Source organism: Trypanosoma brucei, chromosome 7 (assembly GCF_000002445.2).
Source record: "Trypanosoma brucei brucei TREU927 chromosome 7, complete sequence".
In the NCBI taxonomy this organism is placed as follows: domain Eukaryota; phylum Euglenozoa; class Kinetoplastea; order Trypanosomatida; family Trypanosomatidae; genus Trypanosoma; species Trypanosoma brucei.
In genome coordinates, this window is record NC_007280.1 from 793,481 (window position 1) to 817,854 (window position 24,374).

At 50.8% G+C, this 24,374-nt stretch overlaps 4 protein-coding genes across 4 annotated transcripts, besides 2 other annotated features; all 4 read left to right on the forward strand.

Moving 5' to 3' along the window:
* Positions 1-24,374: part of a sequence feature (sequence corresponds to BAC RPCI93-13M20) that runs on past both edges of the window.
* Positions 134-3,004, forward strand: Tb927.7.3130 (hypothetical protein, conserved; the record flags this gene model as incomplete). The annotated part of the gene is made up of 1 exon (XM_840843.1): positions 134-3,004. The coding sequence occupies one exon, from the start codon at positions 134-136 to the stop codon at positions 3,002-3,004; it is 2,871 nt and encodes a 956-aa protein (XP_845936.1).
* Positions 3,946-4,506, forward strand: Tb927.7.3140 (hypothetical protein, conserved; the record flags this gene model as incomplete). The annotated part of the gene is made up of 1 exon (XM_840844.1): positions 3,946-4,506. One exon carries the CDS (start codon positions 3,946-3,948, stop codon positions 4,504-4,506), a length of 561 nt encoding a protein of 186 aa, XP_845937.1.
* Positions 5,112-6,800, forward strand: Tb927.7.3150 (hypothetical protein, conserved; the record flags this gene model as incomplete). The annotated part of the gene is made up of 1 exon (XM_840845.1): positions 5,112-6,800. The coding sequence occupies one exon, from the start codon at positions 5,112-5,114 to the stop codon at positions 6,798-6,800; it is 1,689 nt and encodes a 562-aa protein (XP_845938.1).
* Positions 6,832-6,852: a microsatellite.
* Tb927.7.3160 (dynein heavy chain, cytosolic, putative) lies at positions 8,437-24,309 on the forward strand (the record flags this gene model as incomplete). The annotated part of the gene is made up of 1 exon (XM_840846.1): positions 8,437-24,309. One exon carries the CDS (start codon positions 8,437-8,439, stop codon positions 24,307-24,309), a length of 15,873 nt encoding a protein of 5,290 aa, XP_845939.1.

Consider the following 24,374-nt stretch of genomic DNA (forward strand, 5'->3'; position numbering starts at 1 on the left):
GATTAAGTAGATCGATAGACATATATTACTCACCGTCTCGGCCTTTGGGGGCCTCCTCTTTAATTTTTTAAAAGTTCTTTCGTCGACTCTCTTAGTCGTGTGCACTCCGCTTAATTCACTTGCGGCGGGACACATGGACGTGGCAGCATTACGTCGATTGCAGCATCGCATGGAGGCGCGCGGTAGGGCCGCCCAAAGCTGCGTTGTGAATTGTGACTACAGTAGACCACATTGCACCTGCGTGCCGCGCCATCAGCATGATGAGGGAGGAGGTAGGGATGACACCGAAGTGGCGACCGCTTCAAATCATATCAACAAGCAGGGCAACAACGGCAATAGCTCCATAGTCACTCTCAGTGGCGCCGCGCGGTCGTGGCTGGTGCAACGGCTGGAGGACATAGAAGTAGATATAACGGGAGGTGCTGCGCAGCACAGTCGGGCCGTCCCGTGCTGCTGCAGTTGCTGTCAAGGTTACCATCACAGCTACCATGAGCCAAAGGAAGGCTCCAATGTGTATGCGGGATGTTTAAATGGGAAAGGCAGCGAAAAGGGACAAGCGGCAACACCGTCAGTGAGTGAGGTACGTGCTGATTGTATTCAGCAACAGGCTGATGGCTCTCCCACCGTGGCGGATGGGCGCATCAATTCCTCTTCACCAGCTCCACGAACGTACGACGTGCCGACTCTTAGGGGAACTCAAAATGTGCTCAAACCTGCCAAATCATCAAAGTTGCTACATGCTTTACTCCGGAACGCGCAGATGGTTGCAGTACCAGCAAAGGCACGAGAGTGGGAAAACGACCCCGAGAGTGAGCCTGACACTCCCTCGCGTAGCGCAGGTTCAACGTTGGAAAGTGCCAAAAGGGTATTCAGGGAACGGAAGCGAGCTGCTACCGTGCCAAAAACACATAGTGCTACCGAGTCTACCCGTACTTCTGCCATGCGGACTCGATCGTCGTCGCTTCTACCGACAGATAGGCAGCATCGGACCGCAACAGAGACAGCAACGGAGGGTTATTCCCAACCTCCGTCCGTTACTGTGTATCCCCACGTCAACCGTGAGGTGTCTCAGCGTCCTGTTGGGGTTAGTCCAAGGGATGCAGCAACCGACACATCGCCTTTAAAGTCCGTTGTAGAGCGCTCGGTGCAGTGCACACCGTTGGTAACATCGGCATCCACCCAGCGAGCGCTTGCCCTTTCGGTTGCTATACAAACAGAGGACGTCGCCGACCCTTCGCGTTCGTTTCCAAAGGGATCTTCGGGGTCCCTTGCGGGGAAGCAGTTGCAGCAATCATCCTCGACTAGCACTAACGGCCCTGCTACTCTCTCAGCGGAGGTGACGTCTCCGACATCGCGGTCAGGAGCGTCGGAGTCTCACGAACAAGGTTCAGCAGGACGATATGTTTCTAACACAAAAGCAACGACAGCAACGATGGAACCGTCACCAACTGAAGTTATTAACGCCCTGCGTGAGAAATTGCTGTTAGAGAAAGCGGATGCGTACGTACGTTTGCTGGAGCAGCAAGTGAGTGGAGAGCTTCATACAAAGGGCAGAGTAGAGGAGGAAGAGGCGCACGCTCGAAGTCACAACCAGGAGAGGATTCTTTCTTTACTTTCCCGCCTGCACCAGGAAGACCGAGAGATCATGGAGGCCTTGTATGACGCCGTGAATGAGAAAGAGACCCTAGAACAAGCCCGCAGTCTGGTAGCATCCTCTCTTCCTGTTTCATCTCCGTCTGTCTCCGCTTCCGCTTCCGTGCCTCCTCCAGGGCAGTCCTTCGGTGATGTTTCCCAGGAGTCGATGCAGACCTCAGCGCGGCCGGTGTACGGTAAAAACTCATTTCCAGAAGAGGTGTTGGCCGCGTATGAACAGTGTTCAGCGGAACCGTCACCGCATCCTAAACCGCCAGCAGGCATGACGCCACTGACTACAGCGGGATCCCCACAGACAGAAGTTTCACAGGGGAGCATGAGGGCTTGGGTCGACAGATACTTCAGCGACTCTCTGGACCCGCAGCACCGGGCACTCCTGCATCACGTTCTTCTTTCGAGGGAGGCGGAAGTTCGACGTGCTGAAGCTGCGGAGTCACAATGCAGGAAATTAAAAAGCAGGCTCTGCACCGCGGATGCACCGTCGTTGATGTTAACAGAAGGATCAGGGAAACATGAAAGTCAGAAACTGAGCGTCCCAGCCGTTTCAGGTGGAAACGAGGAGGAATCAAAGGTACCCGACCTCCGACGCGATGGATCGGGGATCAAGTCTAGCGAGCTGAGTTGTTCAATGCCACCACCGGCCCCACCACGAACTGAAAACCTCCCCAGTCGCGGCAACGATCGTGCGGTGAACGCTTGTGGTGCTAACCCTTCCGCTACTTCCTCTTCTCCTTCGAGGGCGGTAAACGAGGAGGAACTGCAGCGCTGGAAAAGCCGCTGTGACGCTATTGAACAACAACACCGCGCCAGTGTTCATCGATTAGCGGAGCTACAAACTTATATTGAGCAGCTGCGGCGCGATGCTCACCAAGCGGTCGTAAAAGTTGCGACTGCCGGCACCGTTACAGTGCCCACCGCTCCCAATCTCCCCACCACCACGCTGCCGCAGCCAAACGAATCGACTGTCCAAATGTCTTCCGTCCGTGACATGTGGTCTCCAGGGAGCGGCCCCACGAGAGGCGTGAGTGATACATTGTCTTTTACGCAGCCACCATCCAGCACGTGTCAACCCCACTCGACAGTAGCGCCTCTGTCTACTTTTGAGCGGCCTTCCAAACCAGCAACAGAAATGGGACCCCTTAGCGGCGTGACTCCTCCCACTTCCCTTTATCCCACTTCTGTTCCTACTACTACCACCGTACAGACGTCTACTGGAAACCGTGAGGCAGCATTGCAGATGCTTCGGGAGGAGTTGGATGCAGAATGCTCTCGGTTTGCTGATGAATCACGCCGCTGGCAACAGTTTGTGGAAACCCAGAGAATTTCTTTACAGAAGGGTAAGGGTGGCTGAGTCTGGCACCCCTGCTGTTTTATACGTGTATCACTTTTGCTGTTCTGTGCCGCTGTCTCTATATTCTACCAGCATCGTCACTGTTGTTCCCAGTTGTTGCGGCAAATCTTCCCTACCTCTTGTACAATGATAGGGGAAGGAGGGGAGAGTAGACACGTATAAACTAGGAATCAAAAGTGGTAGTTTCTTTTTTGCCAGCGGACAAAGGCTATCGAAACATACGCCCCTTTATAATTAAGCGTAGAAAAGAAACAAAAAGGAGGTTGCTTGATTAAGTATCGGTCTCTTGTCTCTCTTTTATTTGTTGTACCGTGTGCGTCCCAGTGGGTGTAGTTGCTGTTGGCAGGCAGAACATTTGACTTTTCAGATTTTTCTTCCCTTCTTTCGTTCGTCCCTTCCCTTCCACTCTTCCATTACACATTTGACTAACAAATTAACACGGCAAACGCTTCTCGGCATGCCTGGAAAAATATTTGTGTTAATTGGCCCTTCAATCGCGTGACCTGTTGATCTTCCCCCCTTTCTCTTCTCTACGTTTCGATTTCTATGATTAGACTTGAGGTGGTGCTCGTCGCATTGTGGACAAGGGGGTTGTAGCGGCTGAAAACCACACCGAGCCCGTTTGATTTTTTTTTATCGAAACAGTTTTTTCAAGAGCGCTGCCTCTTCGACCGCTCACGTGCTTGGGCTAACACCGGAAAGTTAACAAAGGCGACTGTGGCCGTAGGAGCGGAACATTAACTTCATCTTCCTCATCGTCACCCGCCTATTAGGCGGTAAAGAAGTCTGAGGGGATCCAGTGAAGTGGCAACAGCATTAATATTAGTGGTTTTTACCGATTCTTTCTGTTGTACTAATTTAGCATTGGTGGTTTACCCAATCGCATTCTTTCGTTTTTAGTTAACGACATCATAATCGTGTGTGTGGTAGACATTCAGACGATGAGCACTTTATCATCGTGGCTCACGGGAGGTAAGACAGGTGGAGGTAAGGAATCCGAGAAAGAAGACGCAGCAGCCATTGCTGCCAGGAATGAGTTGCTCAACGTCATAGAGGGGGCCCCACCATCGCTTGTCAGCCAACAGGCGGACCAGTTTGCTTTTTTACGCAGCAACGCAAGACACAAGATTGCAGATGTGGTGCTGGCACTGACAGCATATACCTTCAGTGGGTTCATTCATATGTACGGCCAAAGCACGGCGCTCACTACCCTCTCCATGTGGGCTGCAGGGACCACCTTCTTTCTTAACATGCAAGTACGAAAGGTTTTTGAGTTGGAGGATGAGACGAGACGGAAACAAGCCGTGATTGACATGGGTTTGCAGGAAAAGAATGTTTTCCAGCTAGAAGCTGTAGCCTCGTGGGTGTGGATGCTTTCCTCCCTGCAACAGTTTAAGATTCACAAGCGACTGAAGTACTGCGGGTACAGCAGCTGGACAGCGCTTTGTTGCTGCACTTACTTCACCTTTCGTCACATGTACCAGATGCTTCTCGAAGCGTAACCCCTCCTTCCCTCCTTCCACCCACCCGCTCATCCCTCAAAAAAAAAAAATGGTGATTTTTTTTTTTTGAGCAGGGGGCGAATCTGTGGGAACGGAAAAAAAAAGGTAAGAAGAGTATTCATTTTGTGGAAAAGAAATGGGCTGCCACGATACTCGGGCCATTGTTCCCCTCTCAGACACGCGACCACAGCTTTTTTTTCACCTCTGTTCACTATCATCAGTTTGTTATTTTGTCGAACGACAAGCGTTGTTTGTCACACATGCGCGACTATGGTTACTACTTTCCGACCTAGAAGTTACTCTTTGCACCATGATCGGATACCGCTGGTTACCTTTTTCAGGTGTTTTGTCTGTAATCATGAAGTTTTCCCTCCTTTGTTGTTATTATTACTCTCTTGTTTTGTTTCGAGGTGCCACAGCGCAGTCATAAACGTAGGTAAAGGCTTACTTGAAGGCAAAACATCGGGTGTAGAACCCTCACGCACTACGTAAACCCGCACAGGTAGGTTGAACATACGGACTTTTAAGCACTGCATATTGACACGTATATAATACACGGTTAATTTAATATATTTTCTTCGTGGTTTACCAAAACCATAGGTGGGATGGTGAAAACGGTGTCGTCGTTGAATTCGGTGGATAAACTCTCACATGGAACGGTTAGTGAATCCTCATCCCGCGCGCAAGGTCAGTGCCCGCAACGTGTGTTGCGAGAGTTGAGGGACTACTTGAGCATAACACCCCACAATGAGGCAGACGGCTTAACAGAAGCATATCTCCTGCGCTGCTTAGAGGCCACCGAACATTCCATTCCGAAAACGGTACAACTTCTAAGGCAGCGGCGTGTATTTGAGCAAACTTTCCCCACCATTCGGCTGACACCCCAGGTTCTAACGGCTTTACGTAGTGGTGCAATTTCCACCATTGGCCGGGACCTGCAAGGCCGACTTGTACTGTATATCCACCCAAAGTGCTTTAAGCAGGACCCGCTAGACGAACAGGAAACTCAGCGCCTATTTGTTATCGTTATGGAGTACGCCCTGGGGTGTTGCACAGCGAACCAAGCACCTCAGCAGGTGTTAACGACAGAGTCTCCACGTGTTGTACACACAGATAGAAGGACTTCTGCTAGTGAAGTGCAGAAGCAACAAATTGTCGTCCTAGTAAACGAAGAAGGCTCCTCGTGGCATTCTAGTAATATGGCTCTATCTAGGGCAAAATCACTGCTTGCGCTGTTGACAAAATACTACCCTAGGTTGGTTGTGCAAATACTTCTTTATCAACCATCGTGTGATGTTAAGCTGTTGGTGAAGCATGTCCTTCCGAGCGGCCCGGCAGCGTCAGGTGCACTGACTGCAGTAGAAGTGGTGACACCGAATCATATTCAAAAGTATATTAGTCCCACAACACTTCCTGAGGAACTCGGCGGTACAAGCAATTTTGTGAGCTCCTCCTCTTCTTCCGCATTTGCCGATGCCGTGCTCCGCCACTGGTTTCTGGAAACGAGTTACCTTCTGACGGAAGATGCCTCGTCACGACCCATCTGGAAGTTGCCACCGTGCACAGTTGCAGCAGCTGGATGGTCGAACCTTCTTGCTCGTGCCTCGGCTGCGGCTGTAGCAAAATGTGGGACAACAAATTACGTTGCAATAACTGACGGTAATGAGGGAGCGGATTACCATGTAGATCCGCTCAGCGGCGAGGTGAACAGGGAGCAACTCCACGCGCGTGTGGATAACTGGGTGCAGGAGTCCCACGTGATGTACTCTCGATGTCGCGGTCAGATCCGGTGTTCTAGCGCTGAAGCGGAAAATGATGACGGCGGCGGCTCGATCCTCTCCGATGTGCATTTTTTGTCCTGCCGTGAAGCGGAGTTATCGACCTCGGATGTATGGTTGGGTGTGGATGGGTTTAACAGCGCAGCAGAGAGGGAAGCGTTGCTCAGGGAGCTGCAGAATGAGCGCAATCGCCGCTTTGCGATGGAAAAACAACTTTTGAACAGCCGAACGAGCCTTGGCACTACCACCCAGTTGGATGCGCAGGTGACCGAAAAGATAGAGGAAGCTCTGAAGACAGCACGTGTGTCGCTGAATATGTTAGTTATGAACGTTGTTGCGTGTGCGCAAGAGTCTGAAGCCTGTGGGAACCCTCCTACACTCAGGCAACTATTAGATCTCACCCTCACAACTATTGAGGGTGGAACGAGTGAAGTGCAGAAAGTTTCAAACATGAAGTCACCTAAGTTGGTGAAGAAAAAGAAAGAGGACAAATCCTCCTGTTGTACGGTAATGTGAAATTAACATTAGACTCTTCACTCTTTGAACAATTATTATTATTATTATTATTTCAAATTAATCGGTGCTGTTATCAGTGTCAGAAGTCGTTTTTTTTTTGCAGTTTTTTCTTCTTGGTTTTCCAGCGAGCGCGATAGGGCAGTAGAGGTTTGCGTGCGTACGTTCTATCTTTCGTTTCAACATTGTGCAAAGTTTGGTGTGTTTTTTGCGGTGGGCACAACTAATATTATTCACGTTGCCGAGAGAAATTAAAGGAAATGGTTCCTGTAATCGGTAATTCTCAGCGCGGAGCGAAGTTGTGCTGCTGTCCAACTTTTACTTTTTCCTTCTCCGTGTGTGGGTCTGGGTGAGTATGTTACGCAAGGTAGTGGGAATATCGATTGTGGTAAGTTGTTTTATTCTTCAATCGTTCACTTCCCACCACTATTTCGCACTCACCCGCTTACTGTCGTAGCGATGTCTTATAAAGCAGCGATCGTGTTTTTTTTTTTTTCGTACCACACTGTGACGCGAAAAATGTCCTCTTTGCCGTTGTTTTTCCTTTTTTTTTTTTCAGAGTCTGCGGGAAGTCGTGGGGCGCAGTGGTGGGTTGCCTTTGAAATTTTAGAATATGAAACCGTGAATCCGCGGCTTCGTTATTTTCGTACGTATACGTGTACATACGTGTACATGTCTACATATGAGAAACATCGAGTAACGTTGAATTATTCACATGTTTCTCTTGTCTCATTGGGTGTGAGAATAACGGCGCCGCGCCACAGAGTTGTCACACCTGTTATTTGTTCCGTGATGCTGCCATTTTTGGTGTGCATCCCCTCTCCCCTCCTTTCCCTCCCTTTTGTTTGTTTGTTTCATTGACTTTCGATTCGTCGTCACGCGTTTCTTTCCTTTCATCCCGTTACCTCTTCTTGCCAACATTTACGGAAAATATCGTTGGCGTTTCGTTTCGATCGCCTTAATTTTCTTTACTTCTCGTTCCTTTTCTTTCCCTTGAATCGTGATAAGCGGTGAGCGTCACTACAGTTTAGTTGGTGATGAAAGGAATATCATTTGACCACATTCCGCCAACTGATGTTGTGTGTTGTTTTCTTTCTTCTTTTCCTGCCGCCGCCATACTTGTGTGTAGCGGTGGGTGTTTATTTGTCTTTTCTTCGTTTTGTTTTGTTGCCGTTGTTTACATGATTTCAAACAGGTGTTGGTCGAAATGTCGTCGCCATGCACGGAAGGGTAGGACGAGGAAAAAGGTTGTTTTGGTGGTGGAGTGGAATATTTAGTTGGACATGGGTTGGCAACTTATTTCGGTTTCTGGTAAGCTGCTAAAGAAACCAACTTCTCGTGTCGCTGCTTGCCTTTATTAGCTCTTGCCCTCTGTCACTCACCTTTTCCTGTCGTTGTGCTCTATCATTCCTATCTCTACTGTTGCTGTTAGTTTTTATTTATTCGGCTATCATCTGTTGGTAATCCGCGACGCATAGTTAAATTTTGATGTTGTTGTTTTGTGCAGTAATTTGTGTACATTTAGCGCTTGGGCTATGCTTGGACTGCTCTTTCTTTCTTTTTTTCCTCGCTTCGTATCAACATTTAAGACTTTCTGCTCGCTCTCATCATATATTATCTCGCCTAGTTTGTTTTGCAGATGATGCGGCAGGAAAAGGATAAACAGTTATGTTTGACTGCCGATGAACTTCTTGCAAGTGATGTCGTTGATTGTATTTCCTCCATGATGCGTTCCGCAACAAAACCGCAAGTGCGTGAAGCCCTACAAGGTGTTGAACACGAAAAAAATGGTACAGCATTGCACTTGGTGGTTTGTGAGTACACACCAACACAAAACCTGAATAATGAAGAAGCGGCGACTACGACGTGTGTTGTAGCGGCCGAAGATCTTACAACTGTTTTCTTTCGTCTGATGGCTACCGTGTCGCGTGGCGTTACCTCACCAAAATATATGGGGACTGGGCCGATGACTGAAGGTTCTAAAAATGTGGATGGTGGTTCGAGTATGGAAACAGAAGGAGCGGCCGCACTCCCTAGGGTAACTCGCTGTGTATTTATTACCTCTGCCAGTGGTGGTAACAGCGCGGAAGATATACGGAACGCACCGTCTTCACCGCGCCCCGCCCCACTGACTCTGTCTCAGTTAAACGTCCATGCGATGGAAATGGATCAACCACTTGGTGATCTGCAGTCACTGCTTCAGCGTGTGTATGAACCCGTGCTACGCCAGAGGCGTGAAGATGCGTTGCGTTACAACCTACAGGAATTTGTGAATTCTATGCAGTGTCGTTACCATTTCCTCACGCGGGTGAATCTTATGCAGTTTGTACATCCCAAGTTGTTGACTGTATGTAGCGTCAATCCTACAGCAGACCTTCATGAACTCGTCGGACTGCTCCACGAAGAAGGTGACGATGTCGATCTGGATGACGTGTTTGCTATTTGGAGCCCGTGTCGTAATTTGTTGAATGTAGCGTTCGAAGCCGATACCGCTGACGATGGAAATGCCGCAAGGCCCCAAGTCATAAATCTTAGTGAGGTTGTGGGTGGGGCTCCCCATCATGGAAGTTGTATCGGTGACAACACCAGCCGAAATCATGGCAACAATAATAATGGGGGTGTTCTCGAGGAGGTTTCGTACTGGCAGGAAGTTCGTCAGTGGATTAACCATATTCGGCGCCAGTTACGCAGTCGCGAGTGGCGCCTCGCGCATTATTTGCTCCGCCACCGTGTGCCGACGAGCTATGAAAGAGAGTACGAACTCCATAGCAAGCTTGCACATTCGTATGAACAACACGCAAAGGGAGTGCTGCAGTTGCTTCCACATATAAATGATGTTAACGATATCACAACTTTCTTAGTAAACGCCTTGCGAATCATCGAGGCGGCTGCACGACCCGGCGCCTATCCGCGAAAGCGCTGCACACACTTCGTGAATTGTGTTGTTCACAACATCATGGAACAATTTGTAGCGCTAGCTGATGGTTTGGACGTGTTACACATTCAGCCAGCAGAGAAGCAGTTGCAGAAGATTGGCGAAATGATGAAGGCCATTGTGGAGTTGCAGCGTTGCCTTGTGGACGGTGTGTTGTCCGCACGCATCGATCAACGGGATGTAGAGGGGACGACCGTCACTGAAACAAGAAACAGTAGTGTGGCAGGTCAGTGGTGCACGGAGGTGAAGAATCTTTCGGGCTTCGGGCGGTGTTCGTTGCTCCTCGAACGAATGAAGCAATTGAAGGATTTTTTGAATGAGCACTTTCACTACTATCGGACGCTGGCGCAAACCTTCGCAGAGGGAGGTGGGAGTGGAAGCACCACCACTTCTTTCTGTAGGCATCTGGCGGAAGCCTACAGCCGCTTTACAGCGGACGTTGTTGAGCGCGGTTGTTTGTGGGATGTTTCCCCTACTGGTGCGGGAAAATACCAGCGGATTCGTGATTCATACAGTAGCCGGGTTTCCCGTATTGACGACCGACTTGCATTGCATGTAGGAATATCGCTTTCAAACGAGCAAGAAAGAGACACTTACAACGTCACCACTTCCACTGTGAAGGCAAACACGAGTACGGAGGCGAAAACCTCAGACCCAAGAAGACCAGCAAGGGGACGAGTCGACGCGCCCACAGCAGGGGGCTCCCCGCTGTATCGCGCCTACTCATGCTTCTGCGTTTTCAGGCGTGAGAAGGTATTGGCTGTCTTGGCGAGTTTTCGCACAGCTCTTCGTGAGCAGATTGACCGAGAGATTAACGACATTTGCGAGGAGTACTTTGGCAAAGAGAGTTGTCCCCACATCGTCCGTGCAACCGTAGCTCGACTTGGCGTAACGGAGGACGTTGGGCGTATGTTGTGGGAAAGATCTCTTCAACGACAGTTGGAAACTCACATGGAGCGCCGTGAGGAGATTTCGGAGCATGGCTGGCGTCAGCTACTGCTTCTCCGCACTCTTGAGCATCGCTGGTGCCTTAACGAGTCATTAGCACGTTTTTTTGGGGCCCGATTGCAAGACCTTGTTGTAGAAGGTTTTGCTGCAGGGTCAGAGGTGCACGGTACGGCATATGCACTTGCTTTCCTTAGTTTGGTGCACTCAAAGAATGAACTAAGGTGGTCGCGTGATCCTCATATTCAGAGCGCGCGGCAATATCTGGATGAAAATAGCCCACAATCTTTGGAGAAGGCCAGACTGCGCTTGGTTCTCCTTCGCAAGGGTTCTTCGTGGGGTAGCAAACAATCGGAGCCGTGGGACGTGCTTAACTTCCGCGATAGTATCGCGCAAAAGTTGAACGAACATGTCGAACGGTGGTGTAATATCGTGCAGAGTAAGTTTTTGCATGTGGACATGGTGGAGGAAACAATGGCAATGAAGGGACCTTTCTTAAGGTTATCATATGTAGAAAGAGGCGTTGGTACGGCCGGTGGTAACAGTGATAAAAATAATAATTTCCATAGAAATAACGAAGGTAATATTGATGGTGTTTCCCGGGGAGAACAAGTGCTTGTGCCGAATATCCCACAGGAAATGTATGCCTTTCTGCGTGACTTTTATACATTGGAAAGCGTACAGTTGCAGGAGAAGCACAAACAACTGTTCGGCAATATCCGCTGCTTCTTTCTGAAAAATGAAGCGCGTTTCCGCATAGCCAACTCCTTCAGGGATCTAACTCGCGTTTTTGAAGAGGCAGTTGGAGATGAGGAGGAACTCATGGCACATCTCATAACAGACGAGTACGCGCAGGTGTATGGGTGTCTTGTTGACGGTGCCAAACTCACGTGGTTGGAAGAAGATAAATTGCTGGAGTTTATACAGCGTCTCTCGTGCCGCGTTTATAATTTTTGCTCGGCCGCGTCGAGTGTGCGAACGGCAGTGGATGATGTAGAGCGCATACTGCAGCAATTGCATAGCCAAACATTCGCTGCGCAAAGCATCGTGGAGAAGGTAGAAAAGTTGTGCGGAATCGTGAAGCAGTTAGGTTCCGAAGGCAGCAGCAGAGAATGGTACGTGCAACGCATTCAACCACGCCTGGATGCTGCACTGTTGCTGCAACTGCAGGCCCATCTACACCGATGGACTGTGGAATTTCTGTCAATGGGGCGTGACCCACGCTTCCTTGACCCCGCTTCCTGTACCGAAGAGTATAAGTTGCGGCCGTTGCGTATTCGCATGCGCGTACTATTTAAGGGAATTACGCTCGCCACACCAGAAGCCGCTTGCCGGTATCATTGGTTGAATATCCTCAACAATTCCTTCGCGTGGCTTCATGCGATTCCAGCTCTTCACAGCAGCTTCCGCAGATCCAACCACCAGCACCCCACCGCAACGCCTTTATTTGGTGGCGGCTCCGTCGTGGAGGTGACAGCGGAAACAGTTTATGGGAGGTTGGTGGATTGTCTGAGTTCTGAGGTGCTCGCAGAGCCCATGACCGCTATTGACAAAAGCATCCAAGAGGCCTTTGATGTGGAAAAACAGTGGAGGCGGGGTCAACAACTGTTGAACCTGGAGGTTGGAGTTCTTCAGCAAAAGCTCGGTGACGATTTAGTGAAGTGGGAAGAAGCGCTGCGCCATATTCGTGAGTTTGCAGATACATTGATGAACCATACACAACCCAGTACACTTCTTGGTGGCATTCTCATCGTCGCCAGTGACGCACAGAAAGAGCTCGGCCGAAAATTAGACAACATGACGCAATATATTAATTCGCGCTACCGAGAGGTGGTGAGTAAGCATCTAGAGTTGTGCCATCGTCGTATCACCGAAGAACGAACGGATGTTGAGAAATGTGACGTTATCAACAGTATCGATGACGCCTGCATGTTTATCTGTGAGCTTCCCACAATTTACACCAAATTAGAGGAAACAGGCAGGAGAATCGCTCCACTTGTTGCCGCCGAGGAGTATTTGAAGAACCAGGGCCTCTCACTACCTGACTCCGGTGTTTGTGTGAAAAAAGTGAAAGAGGAGCATCAAGCCTACAAGGATCTTATAGCACGGAAAGTGAAGGCGGTTGAACTGCGTCGACCATTCCTACGTGAAAACGCCAAACAAAAGGGGAAGGGTCTTCAGGACGATGTGGCCGAATTGGAAAAATCACTGGCAGAACTTGACAAGCAAATTCAACTGAGAGAGCGGCAAGATAAACAGCATCTGGAAGAGCTAGCGGATTCTATGCAAGAACGCTTCTACGACATACAAAAGCAAATTTTGGTGCTAGAAAAACAACATGATAGGTTGACACTGCTGTGCAAAGTGTTGGGGATACAACCCGTAGATGAAGTAAGGTTGCAGAGTGTTGCTTCGCGCACGGAAAATCTCAGGTGGGTATTCGGCCACTTACTAGAGGTGTGCAGAAAACTAAATAGGCTGAGTCAGACTCCCTTTTCTGAGGTGGATCCGCAGCGGTTACATGAGGATATCATATCGCTGCAGGCTGAGGTGCAGGAATTTCCTCCCGGCGTTCGTGGCCACCCAGCTCATAACGAACTTGTCCAGCTTATTGAAGAGCGCCTGGCGGCTCGCTGGATTATCCACGAGTTAAGCTCAAGGGCGATGATGCCCGTTGTGCGGGCGGAGCGTCACTGGTCTCTACTTCGATCGAAGCTTGGTACGCAGTGGAAGTTGGAAGAACTCACTGTTGGGGATATTTGGCGTAGTGATCCGATGACGCGAGCAAAGATTTACTACGAAGTGTTGGACGTGGCACGAGGTGAGCATCGCTTAGAGACGAAACTGGAACAAATAACAGCGTTCTGGAACAATTTTGAGTTTAATACAACAATATACAAAAAGAAACACGTACTGATTCGTGGGTGGGACGCGGTGTTCGCTCAACTCTCCGATGACATCGACACTTTACAGGGCTTTCATCTTAGTCCCTTTTATAGCGCATCTCACATCGCCGCCAGTGTGACTGAATGGGAGAGTCGCCTTAATTTGCTTCTGAAAGTACTGGAGGTGCTTATGGGCGTGCAGCGAAGGTGGGTACATCTTGATGGGTTATTTAGCAGTAACGAAGATATCTATCAGCAGCTATCTAGTGAGGGAATGCAATTTGATAGAGTAACTTGGGAGTTATGGAATCTGATGCCGTATAGATCCTCACCCTTTGGTTCGACCGAGACGGCAGCTGATTTGGAGAATGTTGTGGTGAGGACGCAGGACTTTCTCGAGGAGAAGCGCCTTCTTTCATCGTTGGAACGGGTAGATGGGCAGTTAACGCGAGTACAACGGGCCCTAAACAGATATTTAGATAGGCAGCGCCGCTTGTTTCCACGCTTCTTCTACGTCGGCGATGACGATCTGCTGGAAACGCTTGGCAACAGCAACAACGCCACGTTGATTGCAAAGCATCTCCCGAAGATGTTCACCGCCCTCGCACGGCTTATTGTAAAGGATATGGGTGCCAACGGTCAAGGTTCCGCCGGCTCAGCTGCTGCTGATTTGCATATCGTTGGATTTGCTTGTGAGGAGGGGGAAGAAGTTGCAACGAATCGATCCATACGGTTGGAGGGCCGAGCACTCCACTTGACACTCAATGAGGTGGAAATTGTCATGACTCAAACGTTGAGGCAGCTGACGGTATCTGCTGCAGCTTCGTTAGCTGATGCGGGATGTGTAACAACCGAGTGGATTGAGGCCTTCCCGCTACAAGTTGTGTGTTTGGCATTTCAGGTTTGGTGGGCGCAGCTGCAAGAACAAGCCTTAGCCACATGGAAGGCGCAGCAGAAGCGGGAACCTTCCCTTGCAGTGTCGCGGATGGTTTCACTGCTGGACCAACTCGCACTGGAAGTGACCGCCGTGGGTGTTACGCCCTCGGTACGCCGTGCTAGCGAAGAACTTATCACACTTGCTGTGTACCAGCGAGATGTGTCCCGATTGATCGAGTTGAAGAACGTTACAGCCGCGGAAGATTTTGAGTGGATGCGCATCCTTCGCTTGTACGTCGTTGCCCCCGACACCTATTCGAAGAAAGGCGATGCAGCAACTGATGTCGGTCGTCCCAGAAAAAGCGGCGTGGTCTTGGCCAATGAGGTCGATTATCCAGAGGTTCACTGCCGTATGGCGGACGCCTCGTTGATACACGGTTTTGAGTACATCGGATGGTATCGGAGGTTGGTGCAGACTCCTCTGACAGATCGGTGCTACCTGGCCATGACGCAGGCGCTTCACACACGCCTTGGTGGCTCTCCCGTTGGGCCAGCTGGAACGGGAAAGACGGAGACAGTTAAGTCATTGGGTGCTCAGCTTGGCCGTCATGTGGTTGTATTCAACTGCACGGACACGTTCGACTTCAGCGCCATTGGCAGAATCCTCATGGGACTCTGCCAAGTCGGTGCATGGGGTTGCTTCGATGAGTTCAACCGTCTTGAAGAATGTGTGCTTTCCGCAGTAGCACAGCAGATACGGTCGATACAAGAAGCCCTCCGAGGTGATCTGCACAGTGTCAATCTATCGCGGCAGCAGGTACCGCTGAAAACGAATGTAGCACTGTTCATAACCATGAACCCGGACTTTGCAGACCGCTCTCAGCTACCGGGAAATCTCAAGCAACTATTCCGAACTGTAACGATGGTGGCGCCAGACCGTGAAGCAATCGCTGAAGTAATGTTGTTTGCTCAGGGATTTCGAACAGCGGAGTCGTTGTCGCGGAAGGTTGTTCCGTTATTTGACCTTTGCAGGGAGCAACTTTCACGGCAGTCACACTATGACTTTGGTCTTCGAGCGTTGAAGTCGGTCCTGGTAATTGCAGGCGAAGCGAAACACGCAGACTGTAAGAGGAACGCCGTGCACGTCCCGGAGACTGCCTCCTCCGCAACTGCGGTTGAAGACGACAGTAATGTGAACAGCAGGGAATGTGAATTAATGTTAGGTAGTCTCATCAATAACATCGTCCCTCGCCTCATAAGTGAGGACGTAATCTTATTTTACCCGTTGCTCCGCGATTTCTTCCCCGGTCGACCTGTTCCTGATGTATTTGAAAGTTTGTTGCGTTCAACCATTGAAGAGGTGTGCCAAGATACCCACTACACACCCACCCCAGCCTGGGTGGAAAAAATTTACCAGCTGTACCGCACGAGGAAAACGCGGCACGGTCTCATGCTTGTCGGACCAAGTGGCACAGGTAAAACGTCCTGCTGGAAGACGTTACTCCGTGTAATGGCCCGCCTGAGCACTCAGGAGGGTCACAACGACTTTGATGAGGGTGACCTTGCCAGCCCCTCAAGGAGAAGTCGAGGGAGGCCCCTTGAAGCGCATGCATATGTGATTGATCCCAAAGCCATGACAAAAGCAGAGCTATTTGGTGTGTTTGAGGCAACCACACGCGAATGGAAGGACGGTATCTTCACTGACATTTTACGACGTATTGTGAATAATTCACTTGATACTAACAGTACACAGCAGCAACATTGGATTATATTTGACGGCGATGTAGACCCGCTATGGGTGGAGAATCTCAACTCTCTTCTTGACGATTCCAAGATATATACGTTACCCAATGGTGAGCGCTTGAGTCTTCCGCCGTCCGTTCGCATTGTGTTTGAAGTGCAGGATTTGAGGTATGCAACGCCAGCGACCGTTTCGCGATGTGGAATGGTGTGGTTTAGTCATGGTACGGTACCGGTGTCATGCTTGCTGAATCGTCATCTCACTACCTTCCTTCGTGCCCCGATGATTGACAAACGGGGTGGAAAGCGCATCGTTGAGGTGTGTGACGATCACGAGGAAATGCAATCGCGGTTATGTGGAGGACACTTCACTCTGCACCGTGCCGCAGCCTCTTCTGGAACAACGACGTTAGCATCGACCCAAAGGGAGCTCACCACCTCCGATGGAGATGTACGCACTTCGAGAGAAAACAATAAGGCGCACGACTCGTTGACAGAAGATGCATTGAACCGTTCTGCACGGAATAGCGAAAACGTTCCCGAATCCCCGCCCCCACGGACCCCACATTCCTTCGTCAGTGCGGAGCGAGATATACTGGAGTTGCAGGTGTTTATGGTAGGTGTGTGGACCACAGCGTTTGCGAAAGGGGGACTGCTGGAGCGTGCTTTCGAGATTATTCACACTGAACGTTACCGGGGGCAAGGTATTATGGAGCACAATGACCTTCAAATACTACGTAGCGTTCAATCCCTACTGTTGGATGGAATATGGAGTATGTGGCAGGTGCGTGAGAAGTGGGGAGCGCTACCTACAGAGCGCGTCGTGAGGAGCTACGCGGAAAAGCTTCTTAACTACGCGGTATTTTGGGGTTTTGGTGCAGCACTTAACAACGAATTGCGAAGGCAGCTGCTGGATGATATCGGTTTTCAGCTTTTAGGTCAACCCAGGGACCTCACCTTGATGGATGTCGAGCCGGATCCCGTCCACGGCACGTGGCGCACTACTCGGGAGCGGGTGCAGCCCGTTGATGTGGACCCAGAGGATGTTGGCTTCAGTGATGTGATTATTCCAACGGTGGATGCATGCCGCAACAGAACCTTGCTAGAGGCGTGGATTACTGGGGGTGACGCGGTTATTCTCTGCGGACCGCCGGGATCAGGGAAAACGATTCTGGTTACCTCATTACTACGTGACTCATTCACACACGAGTCGGTGTTTCTGAATTTTTCCAGCGGTACACGGCCTGAAAACATCATACGCGCTCTGGAGCAGTATTGCAGTGTCCACAACCATGCTGTGCACGGGCCGATAATGACACCAACAAGTGGCAAAAGGTTGCTACTGTTCTGCGACGAGGTAAACCTACCCGCGCTAGATCAATACGGCACACAGCCTGTGGTGCAGTTCCTTCGACAGCTTGTTGAGCGCAAGGGATACTATCGCAGTCGTGACAATGTATGGGTAACAGTTGAAGGTGTCCAGGTTATTGGTGCATGTAACCCTCCGACGGACAAGGGTCGAGTTTCTTTGTCTCATAGGTTTCTTCGCTGGGCGCCGGTGCTGTTTGTAGATTTCCCAACTGAGGAAAGCCTACATGTTATCTACAGTTCGTACTGCCGGGCTATGCTTTCTTTCAGTAGTCGTCTCCAGCGGTACCACCCCAAATGTTTGGCAGCGGCCATGGTTGATGTTTACACCGCCTCACAAAGCCGCTTTAATACGTGGCAGCAGCCACATTATGTTTACTCGCCCCGTGAGCTAACCCGATGGATACGTGCACTGCGAGGAGCCATACTAAGCTGGAGTGACCAGCAGAGATGTGAGCTCACAGTGGAAGAACTTGTGCAACTTGCCATACATGAGGGGCTGCGCATCTTTCAAGATCGACTTGTGCAAAATGAAGAGCGAGAGTGGGCACACCGCAAGGTTGTGGAGTGCTTCGCAAGGCACTTTACAGATGTCACCAGCAGTCCCGCCCAGCCGCCACTGTTGTTTTCTTCAATTGTTAATGGTGTCTACATGAAACAAACAAAGAGTGAACTTGTTCAGTACGTTGAGGAGAAAGTGCGCACCTTTTGCGAAGGGGAAGGGGATACCGAACTTGTCGTGTTAGACACCATGGTTGACCATGTGGTGCGTATTGACCGTGTGCTTCGTCAACCGTCGGGTCATATGGTGCTTGTGGGGGCTTCTGGTGTGGGCAAAACAATTATTACACGCTTAGTTGCATGGATGAATGGGATGTCGGTGTTTCGCATCGACGTGAACCGTGGTTACCAACTGGCGGACTACGAGCGTGACCTCCGCGAGGTACTCCGTCGCGCCGGTTGCGGACTGGAGCGTATCTGCTTTATATTCGATGATAGCAACGCAATGGAAACAGGCTTTCTCGAGTATATTAATGCACTTCTGCCTTCCGGTGAGATTCCTGGTTTGTTTGATGGCGATAAGTGGGCAAAACTCATGGACGATATTCGTGCGAGTGTTGAGGAGCAACAGTCGCTCAAAGCTACTAGCGGGACCACCCAACACCTGCCCCGCGTTTTGCAGCACCACCAACACGAGCGAGAAGGAAACGAACTTCACAATTCTGCGCGTACGTCACTCTTCGACAGGAGCTCAACTATGAACCGAAGGGATTTTGGCGCACCCATGACCGGTGGAGGATATGACTTCGACCGTCATCCACTCCTGTTAAATGAAACAGCAGGTCCTATGCTGACTAGCGACTACATCGACATTACATCAGAGCAGGTGCTTTACCGCTGGTTTGTTAACAACGTTCGGCGGAATTTACACGTTGTGTTCGTTACTGACCCGTCGACAAAAGAGTTTGCCGACCGTGTCGTGACAAGCCCTGCTCTCTTCAACCGGTGCACCATTAACTGGTTGGGGGAGTGGGACCGGACGACTCGGGCGCAGTTGGCGCAGAAGCTCACACAAAACATGGATGTAATGTTTTCTTGTCGTGAATCATTCTCAGGTTCAGAGGACACGTCACGGAAGGCGCTTACGGAAGCACTCAGTGCCATTCATGAGGCTACAGAGGAAGTGAACTCCACTGCTCGGCAACGGAACGCAAACTCAGGCACCTTCATAACTCCACGTCACTTTAGCGACCTTCTACAGCAGCTGAAGTTACTCTACGAAGAAAAGAAAGGGCGTTCCATGGAGCAACTTACCCACCTGCGAAGTGGTCTTGCCAAGTTGGCCACTACATCAGAAGAGGTCGGGCAGCAGCAAACTCAGCTGCGTGAACACGAAGTTTTGTTAGATGAAAGAAGTGCGAAGGCTCAAGCAATGCTGGAGCGCATCGTGAGCGAAACGGAAAGAACGAAACAAGAAAAGCAAGAGGCTGAGCAGCTGCGACAGCAACTGAAGGAAGAAGAGGACCTCATCCTCGCCGACAGGGCGCGTGTGGAGCAGCAGCTATCGGAGGCGGCACCTGCACTACGCGAAGCCGAGGAGGGATTGAACAGCATCAAACAAGAGTATCTACGTGAAATGCGTGCATACACAACGCCACCAACCATGGTTAAACGCGTGTTGGAGACGGTACTTGTTGTAATGGGCGAAAGGCGCGCGGGTGAATGGGACGTCATAAAACACTACGTTCGTCGTGATGATTTCATTGCCAGCGTGAAGGCGTTCCAGGCACGTGATGTCACCGAAGAAGCCGTCCAAACCGTACGTGGAATGCTGCAGGAAGATGGCTTCACATACGAGGCAGCGATGCGAGCATCAAAGGCCGCCGGACCGTTGCTCCAGTGGGTAACTGCACAAATTAATTACGCCATCGTGTATGCTGCCGTGCAACCGCTGCGGAGTCGCATCGATCAAATTACTATTACGCAAGGCGCGAAGCAAGCGCAGTTGGAGCGGACGGAAACGGAGATTAGCACCCTTGAAATGTCCTTGCAGCAACTCAAGGAGGATTACCAGTCGATGGCGGAGGAGATCGCCACTTGCAAGAGCACGATGGGTGTAATCGCTTCACGCTGTGACCGAGCGACCAAGCTTTTGCAACAACTTTTGGAAGAGCGGGACCGCTGGGGTGCGGAGTCGCTTGGCTTCGACTCCGAAGTTAGTGTTCTCTTAGGCAATTGCATTCTTGCAGCCGCGTCTTTGACGTACTTTGGCTACTTTGACGAATACACACGACAGTCACTGCTACTTCCTGTCTGGGTACAGCAGTTAAAGAATTTTAAAATTCGCTGTACGGAAGAGCATTCCAGTGGCTTTGTGGATTACCTTGTGACACCGAGTCAGAGACTTGAATGGGAGCAGCAGGGTCTTCCAAAAGACAATCTCTGTGCGGAAAACGCAATGATTCTTCACCGTAGTCGACGATACCCCCTACTCATTGACCCCAGCGGGGTTGCCACCGCATTTCTGCAGAAGAAACACAAAGATGGAACGATGCGTACCACAAGTTTCACGAAGAGCGATTATCTCAAGCAATTGGACATGGCCATCCGGTTCGGTTACGCACTTATCATAGAAGACGCGGAGTTCATGGACCCCATTATTGGACCACTTCTAAAGAACGAGATGCGACGTGTGGGAGGGCGCACGATGACGCGACTTGGTGGCCGTGAGGTGGAAACTACTTCTTCCTTTAGTTTGATTCTCATCACGCGTGATTCGCACTATCAACCACCTCCCGGAATAGCAGGAAGGGTCTGCCTTGTTAATTTTGCCGTGACACTGTCTTCGCTTGAGTCACAGTGCCGTCATCGGTTGCTGCTTCACGAACGGGCGGATGTCGATGAGCAGCGCGCCCGCGTCCTGAAGGTTCGGGAGGAGTATTCTGTTCGTGTGCGGGTGTTAGAACAGGAACTGCTCAAGCTGATTGCGGGAAGTGAAGGAAGTATTCTTGAGAATAATACACTGACTGTTGCACTGGAGCGGCTGAAGGGGGAGACAAAGGCGTTGAAGGAGGGGATTGTAGAGAGTGATGAATTGATGCGATCCATTACCGCTGTTGAAGAACATTACAAGCCACTTGCAACAGCAGTGTCAAAAGTTTACTTTGTTCTACGCTGCTTCTCCCAGTTGCATGGATTGTATCAGTACAGTGTGAAGTTCATCTTCCGCGTATTGAATGACGCCCTTGACCAGCTACCCCCGCCTAGCAATTCCAACGGCGCGCAGCAGGAAGAAGCGCCCGCGGAAAAAAAAGAGGAGGATGCAGCGCGACTGCAAGTACTCACGAGACATGTGTTTTATCTTCTATATCACCGCGCGCGGCGGGGCATGTTCGCGCAGGATCATCTTGTTCTTGCCACCGCCCTGGGTAAGGCGCGTAGTGGCATCGCCGATCCCATCGGGCAACAACTAACTATTGAAGAGTGGAATCTCTTCGAAAGTGCGTTAGGCGGGCCGGTGGCAAGCACAGGCGTGTCAATACCAGCTGAAAGTATAAAAGGTGCTGACAGGCTTGACCAACTCCCCAAGATACTGTCTGGGTGCCGTGTGTGCTCGCCGTCTTCAGCCGCGGTTCTCGCGGAGCTGCTGAAGCTACCACTGTTTGAGCAAGTGCGGGTTTCACTGAATAACCCGGAGCATGGGGAGGCATGGAGAGCATACTTTGCAGCGGTGGAGCCCTACGCCGAGACGATACCTCCCTTTTCCCGAAAAGTCAAGAATTTCAGTGCCGATGACGCCAATTGCAGCAGTGTAGGTGGAAGCCATGCTGTGGGGCCCACACGCCGTGCGTTTATAACGGCTTTGCTACTTCTGCACACCCGCCGTGACGCTTTTGTGCCCGCTGCCTCAGAGTTCCTACGACTCTTTTTTGATGGTGCAGACGTGGCAGTGGGAGACGGGCGTGGCAACTGTGGGGAAAGCGGTTATCGTGCTATCGCTGGCCATGACGGTGCTAAAGGTGGCATGGGCGACTTTGATTCCTTCTTTTCGGCGGAAGTTCTTGATCTTGTTGCAATTCAGAAGGAGTTGACTAACACAACCCCACTCATATTAGTGGCGAATGCGGGGAGTGACCCAACGGTGTCGCTGGAGGCAGTGGCGAGTGCAATGAATGTTCAACTACATACTGCCGTTATGGGCTCTGCAGACAGTACCGAAGCAGCTGAACGGTTCCTCACGACAGCAACGGTGGATGGTGCATGGGTACTACTAAAGAATATTCACATTGACCGCGCCTTCGCCGACGTTGTTGTGAGGCACTTGCATCGCGTTTTTGCCGGGGATCAGGTACATGAGGGCTTCCGCCTCATTTTATCCATGGAGGCGAAGGCACAGCATGTGGTTGGCAACCTTGGGGAGAGAGGTTGTGGTGGAGACGTAATAAATGCACGGTCCCCGCTCGACCTTCCTGTCAGTTTGGTGGAGTCATCAATCGTTGTGGTGTACGAACCACCTCCAGGTATGAAGGCTTCTCTTCTTCAAACTATTGGATCTCTGAGGGCCCCAACCCAACAAGCTCCTTATTCTGCCGACATGGTGCGCATTTATCTTACTGCTGCTTGGTTTCACGCAGTGGTTATGGAACGGCTCCTATATGTTCCACTGGGTTGGAGCACGCGCTATGAAATCAACGACACGGAATTCTGGCACACATTGCAAGCCGTCAACCGTTGGGTGATGACGACGGAGAGCACCTCTGGAGGAAACACTGTTGGTGATATTGAGGGAAATCAAGTCTGTAGCGCTAACCGCGAGCATTTCCCATGGTTAGCCCTTCAAACCATAATCGGCACGGCTCTCTACGGCGGTAAATTGAGCAACGACTTTGACCAATTTCTTCTAAATTCGTTCTGCACGCAGCTGTTTAGCCCCATTATTTTTGAGGACGACAAGTTTTTCGCATTGCTGGAGGGCCTATGCGTAAATCAGAAGCTTCGACTCCCTTCCATGGACACATTGAATGACGTTTTGGCGTGGGTAAAGTCCCTGCCGGACCCGCAGCCGCTTCGTTGGGCACGGTTGCCGGCAAGCGCCTCGCGGTTAATGTTAGAAAAGCAGGCGGTTGCTATGTTGGAACGGCTTGCGATTCTGCGATTTGTTGGTGAGAAAGAACATAGTGGCCGCAGCATTGTTGACGGTTGCGCCGCCTACTCGGAGGAGTCAACCATACCGCGCTGTCTAACCGAAATGCAGTGGGCGCAGAAGGTTCGGCTGTTTTGTTCCTCATGGCGCTCCTCGCTAGAACGACTTGTTCCCGCAGGACAGGTCGTGTCGGCACAATCAGCAGAAACGCCGTCAGGGGGGAGGAGCAGCGGAGCAGAACGGTGTAAAGAGGAGCCTGTTTCGGTAATGGTCGACAGGGAATATGCCTTTGCAATGGAACGCCTTCATGAGGTTCTTGATGACCTACAGGTGGTAGAAAACATTTGCTGCGGAACAGGTAAACCAACGGCAGATCAGCGTGCTCTCATCGACTGGCTGTTAAAGGACCAAATCCCGCCGATGTGGGCACGGTCCTATTCTTCTCACACAGCAGTGGCAGAACAGTGGATGATAGATTTTGCGCGTCGGGTTTCTCATGCTTTATATCTACGCGGGGCCATACAGAGGGAGTCGGGTGGCGCTGTATGCCTCAACCTCGGTCTTCTTTTCTGGCCTGAGGCCTTCGTTACTACAACGAAGCAGCAGACAGCCCGCAGACAGAGTCAGCCATTGGAGCAACTGCAAATTCAACTTGACCTCATGCCGGAGGAAGATGTGCGAGCACGAGCTGCTAAAGTTGTAAAGGAGGATGATGTCTGGCATATTGTGGGTCTGACGCTATTTTCAGCCTCCCTCAAGAAGTGTGACACGGCTAGTGGTGGTGCCGGCTATACGTGTGTATTACTGCCTGACTCATCCACGGCACCTTCAACGCCTGTTGGGGCGGTGATGAGGTGGAGGCCGGTTGTGTTGTCGAGAACCACCACCGCACCAGACGCTGGTTGCTGTATGGCCCCTGCAGCAAAATCATCGGTTCTGACACGGCTAGCCTCGCGTGATAAGAATTCTAATTGCCTCATTGTACCACTATACGCGAGCGATCTACGCAGAGCACTGCTGCAAGTTGTGGAACTGAGGGTGGACATTAAAAACACGCCAATGCACGCATGGTATGAACGGGGGACATGCCTTGTAGCCTGGTCGATGGAAGCCTACTAGCAGAAAAGGAATGCTCTTTCTGTATATCTTTTGGGAGAGTGAGATGGTGGGCGTGCCGTAGGTGA